An 18110-nucleotide genomic window follows, 5' to 3' on the forward strand; every position below is an offset into this window, starting at 1 on the left:
ACTATTTGGTATGAGAGATAGAGGGAGAAAGGTCTGAAATCACAACATTTAGAAGTAGAGTCTACTTCCTTCAACAAGTTGACCACCGAAATTTATGACCAAATTACTTGAATGAAAAATGAGAACATGTCTATTGTCATCTGTAACGTTAAAACAGGCATAAATAAAACTAACAGAATGTACGATACGTCTATTAACTATACAATTACTCACAACCTATATTGTACCAAATTATAACTTTACTTTTAAAATCTTCCACTAGTAGTAGTCTAGAGGTGAGGAGGGGATAATTGTCCTATGACCTGATATACATGTCTCCAGAGATATAATCACTGTGTTGCATTATGAAAAAGATGATTAACTTTCCTGCTTAAATTAGCACATTAATTAGACAATTTAAAGGAGCATAGTGAAATAATGTTATACACAATTACGGGAGACTGGGTATATTCCTCTTTCAAAATTCTTCTTGCAAATTAAATTCATCATTTTATTATTAAATAACCTGTGCTATTAATCTAATTAAAGTTCCATATGCATGAAAATCTATTTGCCCAAGAAATGTAGCTTCTTCACCTGCTGTTCCTAGGACATGCCTAACTCCATAGATTAGGCACTGCCTATCTCAAGTTTTCATATATACACCTGAAAATAGATGCTTATAAGTCAGATGCTAGTTATTCTATCCTATTGGTTATTAACTACTTAATCTCTGAGACCTTATTCTATTCAAACAAATTACGCTCTAGTTTGTGAGGTACTTTTTCATTCATAGTTAATATTTTAGTTTACAAAATACAGTTTAGCATATATATATATATATTTAAAAAATCTGTGTGACAGCCTTTGCAACCATCATATGTTGATTGTCCCTTTTGAATTAATACTGATTGCTTTTTTATTTATTTTAAGATTGACCATAAGGGTTATTTATTGTTTGTATAATTACTGCAGGAAAATAATGGACCAGTTCCTTCCCCCTAGACACTCAGCATTCATAGAAGAAACAAAATCAGTGTCAAAACCAACACAGCAACATCTAGTAAAATTATATAGCCAGACAGATATGTACACATACACTATTTTTTGCTCCCCAAATTTAGCCATTGATTTTCCATACAGTGTGAAATCCTTTGTCTCCAAACTATATTCCCAGTTGCACAAGAGTCTGCTCCTTTAAAATAAAGACAATCCATCATCCACCAACACTAGAAGCCTTCCACACAATTAAAACCTTTCACTGGTTTCTAAAAGCTCAAAGTTCACAGAAATGAAGAAAAATAACACCAGACCCTAATCATGCCACATACTGTACATTCAGACATTTCCCCGATGTGGCACTTGATCTTCTGGTGTGTGAAATAATTGGGCTCAGATAAATTAATCTGGTAACAAAAACCAAACTCCCTGTTTCAAAATTTCCTTTCCCCGCCTTCCTTCAGCCTTCTGTGCTAGCAACTGCCTCCACAGATACATTACTCTTAACTGACCCTTCTTCGTTCTCTCATGCCATCAAATCCCTCCACTTCTCTCTCCTCCTTTCCCCTCCCCCCCAGTTTTGTGCTTCATTTTTTACCAAATCATGAGATAGTGGAATTTTATAAAATTGCTACAGGATTTTCCATCTGTTCCATCTGCTTGGGATCTGTTCTGAACAACTAATTGTATCACTCCTGTCATGTCTTGGGTAGCTGCCACTGATTTAGGGCTTAAGGAGTCATGAATATTCTACCTAAGCAGGATCTGCAAGTGAGATATCTGGAGTGCTTCTGAAATACAGCACAGTGCACTGAATAAAAAAAATAGGAAAAGGCTCTTGCCATTTTCTTTCCTTCTTTATGGCATGAAGTGCTTGTGTGTATCTGCCCTTCTCAAAGAACCAACAAAATATAAAACAAACCTTATTTTAAGTGGTGATTAAAGTGGGATACCATTCCACTTCTTTCAGGCTGGTAGAACTGAGTCTGGCCTAGCAATCCCATTTCAATTTTTTAAACCCACTTCAGGCACTGCATTTAAGCATAGTTTATTACAAGGACACAGGGACACGGGTGGCGCTGTGGGTTAAACCACAGAGCCTAGGACTTGCCAATCAGAAGGTCGGTGGTTCGAATCCCCGCTACGGGGTGAGCTCCCATTGCTTGGTCCCTGCTACTGCCAACCTAGCAGTTTGAAAGCACCTCAAAGTGCAAGTAGATAAATAGGAACCGCTTCAAGCGGGAAGGTAAACGCTGCTCTGGTTCGCTAGAAGTGGCTTAGTCATGCTGTCCACATGACCTGGAAGCGGTACGCCGGCTCCCTCGGCCAATAACGCGAGATGAGCATCACAACCCCAGAGTCTGTCACGACTGGACCTAATGGTCAGGAGTCCCTTTACCTTTTATTACAAGGGCAAAGACAGACATTTCTTCTTTGAGGTACCAGGTGACAGACTTTGTGATAGCTCGGGGTGGAGTCTGTTGCTTTTCCATGTCAAAATGTGAATATTAAAAATTAGGTTTGCAGAATATTTTAGACTGGATGTTTTGTTGTGTCTGCTAGAACAAGCTAATCTTTAAGGATAATAATAATAATAATAATAATAATAATAATAATAATAATAATAATAGTTCCTAACTCCTGGTGGTGAGAGCCAGGGTGCTGAGGTAGTTAGAGTGTTAAAACATTAAAGTAATGCAAAATCCTACAGTAATATTTTTGACAAATGAGGCCTTCAGAGAACTGTAGAATGCAGCAAATAAATGTCTTGTGGAGGGAGAAAATTGAGGATGAGAATGCTAAATGTTGAGTAGCACTTGTGCCTGACAAAATTAACTTTTCATCATTATGAATACATGCAAAAAATGATTGTATTTTGTATGCAATTCTTCTCCCCCGAGATTTATACCAGTGTCATATTTACAATGGAATATCCAGATAGATGTACAAAGATTATGACTGTGGCTTTGTTGCCCAAAGGAAGATTAAAATGAGGCAACTTTTCATGGCTGAGATAAAATGTTAACGCTAGTATTCTACTAGTTTAAATTTCAGTAATAAATTCAAATGTCTTAATCAAATGGGCCGCATACCGCTCATCTGTATTCATGACAGCTTTGAGCTGCCATGCCTCAAAGTTTACATTGGCTAATATGGTTCTTAAAATATTGTGGTACGCTTTACTCAAGCTTATTAGAAACAGCAACCTCTAATGGACAAAGGCTGCCATCCATTTGCCACAGTTGTGTTAGCTTTTATTAGAGGCTGCAGTCCATAAACCACATAATCTAGAGTACCTCCTTCAATCATATCATATTCAGTTAAATGCTGAGAATCACTGGGCTTGTCTGCAGGCCCCAGACATCAGGCTTTATTTTATCATGTAATTATTCTAGATGTTGATAAATAATTTACTATGGCTATTATCCGCCAGGCACCACTCTTGTACATGTACATCCATTTTAAATAGTGATTGCACAGCAACAGCACTTGATGAGACTGTGATCAGTAATTACATGAAACTCTCTAATGACGTCTGTGGTCTGTTTTGAACAGGTTGTTTCTCCCTTAATTGTTTAATTAGGTGAAGTAAAAAACCGAATGTAGCTTCACCTTCATCAGAACGCATCCAGAGTAACAAGATGAATGTTGCATAGGCTGTTTCATTTATGCTAATCATAGTTTCAGTAATAAATCTACCGTTAATTTTTATTTTATTTTACATAAGCTGTTTGTATTTCTGAATGCCAAAATATGTGCAACCACACAGCACTGATTTTTGCAAGTATCCCAGATGTTATGTAGGAGAGGCCTGCAAATATGGCCTGGTGTTTTATTTTTTAAAAATAAAGGTGATTTTTAAAGATCTGCAAGTTTATTTCGATGTAAGTTACACTTAGTTCAATGAATTCAGTTATTTGAGTCCTTGAGCATATTGCAATTATAGTTTTACAGGAATAACATGATGATTCTTATCACTTCATCTAATAGAGAAATTGGGTGGAAGTGAACTGAGCCACTCAAAAAAAAGGTAGTTGTTTCAACATGTTTGGGAGACTCACTAGATAAAAAGAAGACAGTGAATTAAAGAGTTAAATGAAAATTATTTTTTAAAATTAAAAAAAACCCAAATTGGTTTTATTTATGTAATGGTTTTATGTATGTTATTAGATTGTGTGTAGATTGACCATTGTGGTAACCTGTAGGGAGTTTTGCATGGAAAACTTTGGGCTGGAAATCTAAACGAGCCTTAGCTGCTTTCCCAATCTAGAATGATAAATTAGGGGTGATCTGAAAATTCAGCGGGAGTATCAAGCGGTGAACAGAGGAGTGAAACTTCCTCTATTCTTTGCCATTTTAGCTGACATCACTTTTGTTTCATATCTTTCCCCCTTCAAAACCTCCCCTCCCCCTTTCACCCCTGTAACTTGCATTTCTTGTATTAAACAGGAGTCTCCTTGGACTCACAGGAGATGCCTCCCCATTCACTCAGCAATTTCTGTGACCTCACATTAAAAATGGGAAATCAAACATTGTGGTGACCATATCATCATTCCCTGATATTTTAAAGGCCATTGAAACCAAAAAGCATTGAATCCTTATATGGTGGAAATAGTTTGGAAGAAGCTTTACTTCGATATATAGATATATATATATATTGCAATAAAATTGTCAATTTGCTGAAATAATGTTCTCCTTATTACTATTTTCTGCCAACATAAGAAAATGTGAGCAAAAATGGGTCATTTTATCTTTAAAAAATAAGTTTTGGACAGTTTGTAGGATGGGAAGAAAATTGTCACATAAGAGACATGAGCAGGCTTTGGAAAGCCATTTAGTACTAAAAAATTTTTTTTATTATTGGTGACAGCTTGCTAGTTATACTTTATATATCTTTCTTATGTTTTCTCTAACCAGGATGTTCACTTTTCAACTCTGGCTTCCTAACAAGCAGCAGATTTCTTTTAATTTCATATTCTGTATAAATGTGTGAAATAATAGGTGAAGTGCTTTGGCATGGGAAGTGAAAAATTGCAGTGCCCTTCACAATTTAAGATATGATGAAAAGAGAAAGATGACTCACAAAGAGAAAAGAAATACATAATACTTGGTGAATTTTATGCCTTACAGGGACAATGTGACACTAGTTGTTAAAATAGCTAACAATTTTCAGGAACATCCCCACCCCAATGTATCACTTCATAAAACAACAGCGGCTTCGGCCATATACTATGATATTATTTGGATGGTTACTTATCTGCATCATTATATAAAATGCTCATCTTCTTTTCATTTAATGGTAGAAATACCGAATTTGTTGCAACTGTTCTAGGAAAGCTTTAGGTGGATTTCACTGAGCATTGCCATTACAATAAAAAAATTCTAAAGTTTGTACTAATTCATTTAGAAGCACAGAACTGTCCAATTCTGCTGATCAATATGCAGAAGCCAAATACTGTTGCAAAGAGGGGATGGCTTCTCAACTGGGTTTGTACCTTAAAAGAGAGTAGTAGTAAGCCTCATAAGATGGGTCCACCAAAATATTAATGACTTAAAGGACCTTGCAAATGGATGTCACCATACATTCCTGAAACTTGAGAAGGAGCTGAATTTGACCAGCCCAACTTATGCCTTAAAAATAAATTGATTAAGCTGCAGGTCTTTCTGAGGCTTTCAAGGTAAGTGGAAACCAGACACAAATAATAATAATAATAATAATAATAATAATAATAATAATAATAATAATATCATGGCAGTTCACAAGATAAAAAAAACGAATACAAAAACCAATAGCCCCCTCCCAAAATATCCCCTTCTCGCACAATAGTGCCCCACCCTTTCATAATTCTTCTGCTTCCTAGTACATATGGGGTTCCCAATAGAACCCCTGGAACAGTGTTCTAGGAGAGGAAAGGAGGAATTGTACCATTTAGCAAGCTGAAATGCTTCCCATGGTTGAACAATTGCTGAATTCTTCCCTTCATTTCTAAGACACTGACTCAAAAGCTATTTCAGATTGGGTAAACATGATATGTAAAGATGCACATCTCTGCTCAGTTTTTTTGGTGGGTGAGGAATGGCATGGAGATGTTTCATTTTTGCTTCTGCCATATGTTTTATTGGTGTTTGGCCTGAATTTTATGGTGCCGATTGATTTATTGTCAATTGTAATTTTAATGTTATTGTTTTCTCCTCGCCTGGAACTCTTGAGTAGGCAGACGTCGAATATTGCAAACAAATAAATATGGGAATTTAGCACTCTCGTAATGTTTCTGAAATACTGGTGTAACCTTCAGATTCTAGGATGTGGTGCTGACACAGCTATTGATGCCCTCTCTTCTAATCATTGACTAGTGCTGTTACTGCAAATCTTGAAGGTTCATATTTTGCAGTTGTGGAATATAGAAAAATGCTATGTGAGAATATCAGAGTACAGGTCACTGGGGATCCTGATTGTAGCTAACCTGTTATACCGTATCAAATCTCTAATTTTCTGCTTTCTGTTTTTTAATGTAGCAGTTTGTGATCCCTCATGTGAGAATGGAGGAACATGCATCACTCCAAATATCTGTTCCTGTGTTTATGGATTTGTGGGCCCTAGATGTGAAACACGTATGTGCATCTTTTTTATTTTGCCTTTCTTGAATTTAATTATTTTCTTTGTTGACATCCCTGTATTTTCAACACATTATCCTAGAATGCAGCCTACGTTTAATTTTCATAAGTAGTGGGTGGACACTGTGGTAAGGCCATGCTGTTCATCTGACCTCTGCTTGATCACATCACTGCTGCTTACTGGGAGTTAGAGAGGAAGTGGTGGTGGTGGTAAGGTTGGAATTGTGCGAACACAGCAGCAGAAGCAGCATATTGGCTCTGCTGGTACATTTGCCCTATGCCAGTCTCACCAGTGCCTGGTGAGCAACAGCAAGATGACAGAGCAGAGGCCTCTTCAGTAGCAGCACACAGCTGAGTAGCAGCCACAGTCTACAAATATATTTAAGTCTGAATACCACTCCTGTGCTGTGCATTATATTTATATAAAAAGTCTGCCCACCTTGCTGTGCATGAGCTCTGATAATAGAAGAAGCTTTGTGTATAATAATGGTTATGGAATTCAAGGCTATGCAAGCCAATGCAAAAATACTCAGAGAAAATAAAAAAGTAGCAAGCTTTGCCATTAAGGTTCAAACTATTGTTAAGAGTGGTTAGCAAAATAATCTGCCTTAGAGCAAAAGCTGTCTATATTACCGTTAAACCACAAATGTATATTGCAGTGTTGTAATGGCACTCTTTGCTCCGTGTTTGAACACTAGGTTACCCAGGATGGATTTTTTAAAATAAAATAAAATATATATCTCTGCATTTATATTACTGGAATATTTTAAAAGTGCCTCTGTATAAATCCTTTCAAAGTAGTTTATAATTCTACAGGAAACAAAAGGAAGTGACATATCATTCTCATTTCAGTTTTAGTAGCAAATGGGCTGAGAAAATTTCAATAGCTGCTCTGGATTTTGATCAGCACGATTTGAAGCAAAAACAAACAAACACCACAAACCAGTACTTTGTACTTTGCTCAAATAACCTTGGTCTAATTTGTTTTTTTAGTGGTATGTAATAGGCATTGTCACAATGGTGGGAAATGCATTGCACCGGATGAATGTGAATGCAAACCTGGATGGAGCAGCCCTTTGTGTGAGACAGGTAAAGATGTACAGCAGAATCCTTTATTGCTTAAGGGTGCAACACCCTCACTTGGAGGGAAAGCCCATCCATCATTTGTCTAGATCCAGCATGTACTTCTAGCAGAGTCCCCCTCTCCTTTTGTGTTGTCTGTTTTGAAAAATCAGAGGGCTGATTGGTGGTGTTTAAGCTCCACTGTTCAGTCTCCTTGTGGTTCTGACTGCCTAATTTATATTTATAGCCAGATTTGACAGTATATCGCATGTGGGTATATTTATTGTGAGTGAGGGACAAAAGTCCCTTTAGACAATGTTTCCTGTCCCTCTGATCTGGTGACATCTACCCAGTAGTTCTTACTTTTGCTCCAGGATCTCTGATGCCCTTGACTATTGTGGGACTTGTGCCACTTCCACTTGGCCACTAGTTGAATCACAGTCTGTTGGCTCCTTCTGCCGGTGCATAGGAAATGCTATTGAGAGCTAAGGAACTGTAGCATGTGGTTCTTGAAAGAGCATGTTGTATAGGGGCATCTTTCTTTGGTTCTACAAGTCCTAGAGCTACCTGTAGAAGTGTTTGGTGACTCCCTCTTTTCCAGAGAACCTGAAGCTTGTCAATATTTTTTGTTCTGGTAAAGACCACCTGAGCCCATACATCCCAGTTCTATGGTTGAGATCATCCAGAGGAGCACTGTTAGTTGTTCCCTGTATTACAAAGGCCTTCCAGAAGATATTTGGAAGGTGTCCAAACTTTTGACTTTTAGGCATCTCCTGAAGACTTTTTTTTTAGCTCACAGGGATTTCCAGCTATTGAATTTTTATTTTTGATTAACCAGTCCCTTGAGGTTGTTATCTGAAAGATCACATACAATAAAAACATTACAGCACCAGGCCTTTCCTTAAAAGTAAGTGGTTATAATGGAGAAGAAAGTTTTAAAGGGCTGATTGTGGCAAACAGCTGATTCTGTAAGTTCACCCTGTCTGCACTTATTAACCAGTCACTTTAATGATTATATGATTATTATTTTTTCAAACAGTGGCTTTAACATTGTATGCCACCAGGATACAGTGGTATATAAATACTTACTTACTTACTTACTTACTTACTTACTTACTTACTTACTTAAATAAATTTACAGGAGTGTCTGATGCAGTGGGGCAATGCTGTACTACCACCCTCCCAGCTGTGGCGTTGCTGCTGCTTGCTGAGACAATATGGGGCAGGCATGGTGGGAAGGTTGAGGATGCACAGAAGCAGCAGCAGTGTGAATCTGGTGCACCTGCCAATGCCCCCATGCAGTCCTGATCTTGCCACTACTCTCTCCCTGCCCCAGTAAGCAGTAGCAATGCAACTGTCAAGAAGGTGGCTACACAGCATTGTCCCCCTGCACCATACATTCCTGCTGTTATACTGTTGATTGGTTTCAGAAAATCTCTGGGACTGTTAGATTGCTGTCTTTTTACGGCCCCTGCAAATCTTTTCTGCAATAATAGTGTGTGCGCATTTAGGAATAAAAGAGGCACACATTTTTTTTATGAATGCACTTAAGTACAATTAGTTTCAATGGCAATTAAGTGAACCTCACTTTCTCTAGATTGTTCCCATAGAGCACTGCCGTGCATTGCTTTTTGCCCCACATATAATGCTCATGGATTTCAAGGGAGGATTGTGCATGCTGAAATGATCATCTTATTCATTTAAACTACTAAGCCTTTTGCAAGATGGTTTGTTTGGAGCAAAGGACAAATCTTGAAATGCATGTTTATAAACCCTCTCATTTGATCCACAAACCAATAAAACAAGCCTGGGTTCCCTTAAGGTGTTTTTGTCCAATAGGAGACCAATATGATTTGTGCACACAAATGCCGGTTTAAGTGGTTTATAGATTTTCTTGACAGACTCCTCAAATCCTTTACAGCAATGCTAAAATGCAGTGCACACCTCTTATGTGCTATGAACAAATGGAAGTTATGTCAGCGTATGGAAGATCTCAATAGCACCACATTTCCAACAAGCTGGGAAAGCCTAACTTGCTTACACCAATCCCTCTTCCCTACTCCACCCCCAAAATCAATGATCAGCCATTCAAAACTCAGGAATACAAGCCCACCTGAGAGAAAGATTACAAAACAATTATGAAATAAAACACACTGCTGGTATGGGGCGGGGGGGGGTGTCTTGATCACGGTGAAGCATTGTTTTAGGTGCCATTTTGGATCGTGACCCTTGTTTAAAACAAGGATTCTCCATTGTTTATGAAAAACCAGGAATAAAAATGTCTGGTTGTCTTCTAATTAATGCATTTCTCCTCAATTGTATGCAGCTGTTTGCAATCCTGTTTGCCTAAACGGTGGGACCTGCATTCGGCCGAATACGTGTGCTTGTCCTCATGGTTTCTTTGGACCTCAGTGTCAGTTCGGTAAGATGGAAAAATAGAATCCCACTGGTGAAAATATACCTTTCCTCTACTTTAACATCTTCATCAATTATTTGCTACATCCACTTGCATCACAGTTTTATCCAGAACAAGTCACCTACCGTGTAGCTGGCATATTGTTTAGAGGATGTGTAGAATAATGTCTCAACTGAAAGCTGTGTGATACATTCTATACTTTCGTTTTTGCAACAGAGTGGAATGTGTGAAAAATATATTGAATGTACCATTACAAACAGATTTGCAATGTGTAATTAACTGAACTTCAAAGTATATGTTGGCAAAAGTATATGTTCTACACAGTGTAGAAGACAGCATTTTATTATTCCACACCCCAGTATGTTCACAATTATAAGAAATAGTCTGATACTTACCCACATTAATCTAAATTCAGTGTAAATGAGAAGGACAGACTATAAACTACTTCTCTTCTTTATCAGGGGCTGAACTTCCACTAACTGAGTTGCTTTGGCACCCATAGAAACAGTCTAGCTGGATCTTTTCTTCTCTAATTTTTTTTTTGGGGAGGCATCTGATATAAACTTATGGTTACAAATGCATGCATATTTTCCTAATCTTAACCTAATCTAATCACAAAAAGACTGTGTTTGCATTTCACAGGAAACATTGTTCCCACTTTACTCCTTCCTGCTAATGTGTGAGAGCAACCAATAGTTTTTTTCCTGCCATAGATGTTTAAGTTACTATACAATTTATGATATATATCATTCTGTCCTATTTGGTTTTGTGCATTTGTAGAACATTGCAAAAAAGAAAAAAAATATTCATGTGGTGTTATTGACTAAGGCAGGATTTCCCAAACTTGAGTCTCCAGCTATTTTGGACTACAATTCCCACCATCCCTGGCCATTGGTCTTGCTAGCTAGGGTAGATGGGAGTTGTAGTTCAAAAATGGCTGGAGATCCAAGTTTGGAAAACCATGAATGAACGATTTGTGATGGAGTTTTCCCTCATAGGGTTTTTCTTTCTGTCTTTTTCACCAAGTCAGTTTGGAGAAGAGAAGATGGAATGGGAATATGGTATGGGGGAGAGGGGCTTTAGCCCTTTGTGTCTAGGTCGTATGAACCACAGCACCTCAGTTCAGTGTGAAAACATGATAATTTCCCTCTCCCCCAATGCCACAGCGACTCTTATGGCTAGAAACAAGCAGCCGTGGAAACGTGAGCTACACCAATCTGGAGTCTTGGATATTATTCTAGGCACTGCCTTGCTGGTACTGCACTCCATAGCATCATGCTGCCTAGAGATTATGCCGCAGTTCCCAGTCACATTAGTAGTGGGGCATTTACTTTCTTTCTTTGCTTTTTCAAATTAGCTTTCTGCAATCCTCCTTGTAAAAACAATGGACAGTGTATGAGAGACAACATGTGCTCCTGCATGGAAGGTTATGTTGGAAGAAGGTGTCAGAAAAGTAAGGTGTTTTTTTTTTCACTTCTCTTTAACTTTTCAAATATATCCTGCCTTAGAAATGCATTATCACCTAAGGAAGTTTCTCATTACCAAGCATGTTAAATAGTACATTTAGCTTGGATTAATGTACTAATCTTCAATTTTTATATCGTGGCACGTATATTGGCAGCCTCGCTACAAAAGGTGGTACATCCCATTACCAGAGGTTTGCTTAGACCATGTCCCAGTGTATTAATGGCGCTATCATGGCATCAAAGAAAGGGAAGAGCTTAAGCCTATTTTGTTCTGATCTTGTCTATGTATATGTTTAAATTCATTTCAAGTGAACTGAGCAAATCTGCAGGGTGAGATGAGCTAATTAGATGGCATTAAACTTAGTGAGGAAAATTATTAAAGCACAATCCACAGCCTCTGACTAAGACCATCTAAAATGTCACTGTGCTATCTTTCTAGCCTAATTAATACAGTTAGCTAATAAGATTTCTGCTTTACTTTTTTCTTCCTATCAGTCATAATTCTCTCTACACCTTAGCATATCTATTCGCATTTGATTCCCGTAGTCTTCTGGGAGATTTGTTATTTTGGCAGTTGTACAAATTCCACAGCAACTTCCTATGTCTGTCATACAGGGAATTTATGACAGGCGAAAATTCATTCTCCCGAACTTCTCTTGACACGCACATAAACCAGCTTGAAAGTGGCAAGGAGGGAACTGTGAAGCAACCACACATGGCATGAAAAGGCTGTATATTTCCAAAGCACTTTCAACTTTCAGACAAAGAAAAAAGCAGTTCAGAATCCCCTTCCAGCCATGCAATCTGCCTTATTCCCCATATTGCATTGATTATCCCTTCAGCTGAGAGAACAAGGAAGCACCATCCTTGCTTTGTTACAAAAATACACAACTAAATAGAAGCCCATGGCTGGAAGAACCTAGAAGAAAGAAATGGTGGGGAGGGGAGAGATACAGTAATGCCTTAAGTTTGCCATCTAGCTTTTAAGGTCATGGTACATTAGAAAAGTGCTGTTTCTACTTTTAAAATATATTGCTTCTATTTCTCAAAGCAGATTGGGCAGTATTGTTGCACTTCTACCTGCTTACATGGGAGGTACTGAGTCAACAGCTCTGAATCAACATAAAATGTTGATATGTTTCCCTCTCTTTTAGCTAATTGCACCTACTTACACATTATTGCTTCTCTCAGTGTACACTGCTTTCAGGATATTGAGTGGTAGTCAACCAAGTTTTCCTAAGAGAAGACCTAACAAAGGTAATGAACCTAATTTAGTCATGTTCTGCAATTTTAGTGGGTTGACTCAGAGGAAAACTTAGTTGAATAGAATAGCTCAGCTGGTAGACTCAATCTCAGGGTTGTGGGTTTGAGCCCCACGTTGGATGAAAGATTCCTGCATTGAAGGGGGTTGGATTAGATGACCCTTCCCCATTTGGTCCAAAGAGGGACACCCAGACCATAGGTCCCTCATCCCTGCCTCAGATGCATGGAAGTCACTTGTGAAAAGCTGACTCCCATGCCGCACAACTACAGTAACATCTAACAGCCTGGACAGCTCAGCTGGTTAGCGCAAGCCACTGATAATGCCAAGACTGCAAGTTTGATCCCCCGTATGGGAAAGCTGCACATTCCTGCATTGCAGGGAGGTTTGCTAGATGATCCTAGGAGTCCCTTCCAACTCCACAATTCTGATTCTGTGACCCCTATTCTAACTTTTAATGCACTGTTGTATTCTGTATTATCCTTTCTTTGTAATATTTTTTAAATCAAGTGAGCTTGAAATGATGACCAATTAATTTCTTATTATCAACTTAAATTGAAAGAACTTTACACAAGGAGGACACAACAGTGAGAGAAGACAATCACCCTTCGTTCACTTATGAGTTTGTCGAAGTGCTCCGCTTATGGCCTCGTGTCCTTCCTTCCACAGCTTATTTGTTTGCTTTAGCTTTCTATGGAACCTTTTCCGGCAGCTGCCGTTGCGCGAGGCAGAACATATTCTTCGCCGTGTCTCTTGTCATTCATTCTTGTTCTATCATTGTTTTTGCTATGTTTTTAATTTTAAATGAAATGCATTCAGGTTGAAAGTGGATGTTGATTGTTGGTGTAAACAAATATAGCGCTGGAGCAGGGCGGAGGGGGGGGAAATGTTATGTAAATCACACATCTTGGATTGGCTGGCAGCTGAAGTGCAGAGATTTCAACACTTTATGCTTGCTGACAAACAACCACACTGTGATTATGCTATCCAGACTCTTGCAAGCAAAATGAAGAGGATGTCAGAGCTGACAGCAAAATGTATGATTATGCATCAGTTACTGTTCAGGCTCCCTATATTCTGCTTGCTGAGAATTCCATTATTCAGCATCCACACAGGGCCAAACAATAAAAGCTCTCTTAAAGAAAATGCCTTTCATGGCAAATTATATATCAGAACAATATTTAGCCATACTTCAATTTTAAAGAAATAACACTACTTGACCATCGATTTATTACCCTCTTCAAGCAGGGGTCAGCAGCATAAGGCTTTTTCTCTAGCCTATGGGCTTTTCTCTCCCTGCCCCCCGCAATGTGAAGCTGTGGATTGTTTTTTAAAGAGGAAAACATACACAATACTTTTGGCGTTGGTTGGAGAAACATGGCATAGAGGCTTTACAATGCTTATCCTTATAAAGTCTTGGATTTCTTTTTAAAAAATAGACTAGCATAAGCTAAACAGACATTTTTTAAGTTGAAGTAATGCACAATTATGACATAGCTCTGTATTTTTCAGTTAGGAATCCATGACCTGCTAGCTCAGTCAGTCGAGCATAAGACTCTTAATCTCAGAGTCATGGGTTCAAGCCCCATGTTGGGCAAAACATTCCTGCATTGCAGGGGGTTGGACTAGATAGCCCTCATGGTCCCTTCCAACTCTACAGTTCAATGATTCAATGATTCTATCAATTCATAGACTTCTTTCCAGCTTAGTTATATGTCAGAGTAGGCCTACTGAAATGAATGGATGTATGACTAACTTCAGTCCACTGATTTATTGGGTCTGCTCTGAGTATGACAACCCATAATATGCTGAGACCTGAAGTAATAACCATACAACCTTTTGAAGAGTGTGTGTGTGTGTGTGTGTGTGTGTGTGTGTGTGTATATATATATATATATATATATATATATATATATATATATATATATATATCAAACCCAAGAACCTCCAAAATTGAGTGTCTTCTTTTGCAAATATGGTTCCTGAATAATTTTTAATGAAATGGAAGAATTATCTGCAAAAATATCAGAGAATGGTTTTTTTAAACATCTTTAATACATTAAGGATGTGAGACCCTAGTTCCACAATTCATCTAAAATAAGCTAGTTGGGGGAAATTGGTACTTTCTGGTTGGGATTCAGAGAAAGGTATGAGGGGAAGCTCTACAAGGTGAGCCCCATCCTACATTAGTGCTCACTATTTTAAATTCCCCACATTTCCTAGTGTGTCCAGCATAGAATTATAGAGTTGCAAGGTACTCTGAGGGTCAACTGGTCCCACCACTGCAGGCATCTCAACTAGATCATAGCATCGATCCAGTGCTAGCTCCACATGACTACCCAGGGCCACCATCAGGAGTTGCTTGGTTGCTGGTAGATGATGTTGGTCCTATTGGGAGTATCAGCCATTCTCTCATGAACAGCAAATAATGGGATTAGCTCAGCTATATGAGAACTTGGTCCATAGATGTTGGTTCATCAGCCTGTTACTGACATGTGTTTAATCTTCATTTTCTGATGAAGGTTGTTCTGAAGCTTCAAACGCAACTGTTGTCTGATCCTGTGCCTAGCCTGGCATTGAAACTGTACTTGTGCCTCTGAGTGAAATCTTCATTGCAAAGTAGCAGGGAAACCATGCCTTGCTGAATGCATTTGTTCTTGATGACTCTTGTCTAATGTGGAATTCAGGGCCAGCCCTACCATTCAGCAAAGTGATGAGGCTGCCTCCGATGGCAGATGCTTAGTAGTGTAGAGTCCATGCTGTCATTTTGTCATGCAGCCTGTTCTCGACTCCCAAAACCAGATTGCTGGCCTCGCATGTCGTGAAGGACTCTAACCAACTGTCACACTGCTCAGACTGGAATGGGGGGAAGCACCATTCTGCAGCAAAATCTCTGCAGCTGGCCCTGATGGTATTGGTGACAAATCTTTAAAATAATTTGTAGAAACACCGATATTGGTACTTTCCTGTAACAACTGTGTAGTCATCTTTACTGTGTGACATGGTTTTCATTGAACGTTTGGTGCTGAATATTGGCTAAGGATATTAGCCACAAGCCAAAAATGAAACGCTTATCATTATCCCTATCATCAACCATAGCAACAATCCATAAGAACGATTACAACGATCAAACAACACAGATTATTAAAACATAATATAATCAGCAGTAGAAAACAAACAGTAGTGAGGCTAAATGATGTTTCACATTAAAAAAAAACCTAGCAACAATAGAACTGAAAGTTGTTATACATTAAAAATGAGCTGAAAATCTCTGATGGAAAAAAGCACTTTTGGATAGGAAAAGCTCTCCAGAGCTGTGGTACCACTGCAGAAAAAGCTGTGTCTCTTTTGCTCATTTAGTGGATGCTTTAGGTGGCACCCACAGCTAGACCTCTAAAGTTGATATTAATTCATAGAAGCAGGAGTATGCAGTTGATGTGTTACCTAAGCCACTTAGATTCTAGAAGTTTCCAGCACAATGATATATTAGTCTATCTATATAATTCCTCCTGACCAGATGTTACCTGCTTTAGAAGATTCACTTCCTCATGAGCAGACATTTATCTGCAGCCAATCTACCTGCACAACCTTGATCCACCTTGATGTACCTCGATGATACCTTGAAAGCTTGACAGAGGTACATAGCCACAGGGCACCTGATGGAATGCCCAACACTGCAGGGTGTAGATGGGAATAAGCCTCCATGGTGCATGCAGGGGAAACAATTGGGGAATTAATTCTGCATCTGAATGAGAGGTTGTCCTCCTTTTAGTATGAGGTTTTAGTGATTCTGCTGCTGCCACTGTCGCCCCAAGTAATATGCTATGGGAAAACACTTTGATGGGAAAATATCTTAGAAATGAGGAAGCTGTGGCCCTTCCTGTGTTGTTGGACCCAATTCCCATGAGACCCAGCCAGTGTGGCAAATAGTCAGAGCTTTTGGGGGCAGTTCTCCAGCAATATCTGGAGGGCCATAGATTCCCAGTGCCTGACTTAAAGGATGTGGAGGGTACAGCTAGATACTGTTAAGAGTCCCCTTTGTTGTGTGTCATTTTGGCTGATACCGTACTTGAAGACAGATCTTTTGCACTTTGAAAAAAATAATCCCTCAAGGAAGGGTATGGTGGAATCTTGAAAAAGTCAACATTGAAGCCTAAAAAAGAAGTAGTGAACTCATTAGCCTTAAAAAATAAAAAAACCAACCCACAAATAATAATAGCTTGGCATTTGGATGATTGTATTTCATAACAGCTCAGAAGCAAAAATAGCAAATGAAGTGCACCACAAAACCACTGAATGACTTGTCTCACAATTTTGTGGGGTTTGTGGTTCTGAACATTCTTAATATCTGTTCACATACTGCATGAGGTCCTTTGGGGAGGTGTCAATCAGCTGTTAGTTAAGAATTCTGCTACCTCTTTTTCTTTTATACAATGTACCTCAATCACTTTAGTAACACATCTCCTGATAAATGATATCAAAGAATGGTATATTATTTTCACCAGTTATGGTTAAAGGCTGGTCATATTTAAAATAAACTAAATAAGGTTATTTACCTGTACCTTAGCTATTGATCCCTTTACTAATGATGTATTTTTCATATGATTCTCTGCTGATCTAATCTGTCCATTGCAGTTGATAGCACTTTCCCCTTGAAAATGAATCAAGAATACATGCTGTCCTATCCTACTATTCAATCATTTATCATTATTTTTGGCATTACCACCTAGCAGCTGTATCTGATACATTTGATTGTTTGGCTGGTTAAGAATATATTGCTTGGAGGTACTTCTCTTGCCTTTCACTGAGGTGGGATAGATTGTAGAGGTCAATTTACCAGCCTCTCGGGGCAAAGAAATCCAATGTTTCTAAAACTGTATCTTCCTAGTCAGCACTGCAGCATAGTCCTGTTCTCCCCTTATCTCCAGTATTGCTCAGGCTATGTGATGACAGGTAATTATTGTCCTGGGGCTAAACAGAATCTAAATTATAGTTTCAGGAAAGGTTAGTTAAGTATCATGGACTTTCAGTTCTTCTGAAAGGGTCCAGACAAAAGGAAAGGGCTTGTAACTGGCACCAGGAAACTGAGTTAATATTCTCCCTACACAGGATTCCTCATTTTGTTTCTTATAGCTAAAATGAGAGGTATTAAAGTGAAAAACCCTGTCCCTTTGTGCTAAATTATGGTCTAATGGAAAGGGTAATCTTATTAAAAGATACAAGATGTTGCAGTATGCAAGAGAGATGAATCACGACATTCTTAGCATACCGTGTAAAGCTCAGCATTAATGGTGTTCAGTTCTTTGTCTAC

The 18110-nt window shown here is 38.6% G+C and overlaps 1 protein-coding gene across 1 annotated transcript in view; it reads left to right on the forward strand.

The window, feature by feature from the left end:
* Positions 1–18110, forward strand: part of LOC118083125 (von Willebrand factor D and EGF domain-containing protein-like) — a 197977-nt gene that overhangs the window by 157428 nt on the left and 22439 nt on the right. Inside the window, exons 23-26 of the mRNA XM_088661848.1 lie at positions 6496–6591; positions 7588–7683; positions 9983–10078; positions 11430–11525. Of these exons, the coding sequence (XP_088517974.1) occupies positions 6496–6591; positions 7588–7683; positions 9983–10078; positions 11430–11525 (384 nt within the window). The remainder of the gene's footprint in view (positions 1–6495; positions 6592–7587; positions 7684–9982; positions 10079–11429; positions 11526–18110) is intronic.

Source organism: Zootoca vivipara, chromosome 1 (genome assembly GCF_965207765.1).
Source record: "Zootoca vivipara chromosome 1, rZooViv2.hap1.1, whole genome shotgun sequence".
NCBI lineage: Eukaryota > Metazoa > Chordata > Lepidosauria > Squamata > Lacertidae > Zootoca > Zootoca vivipara.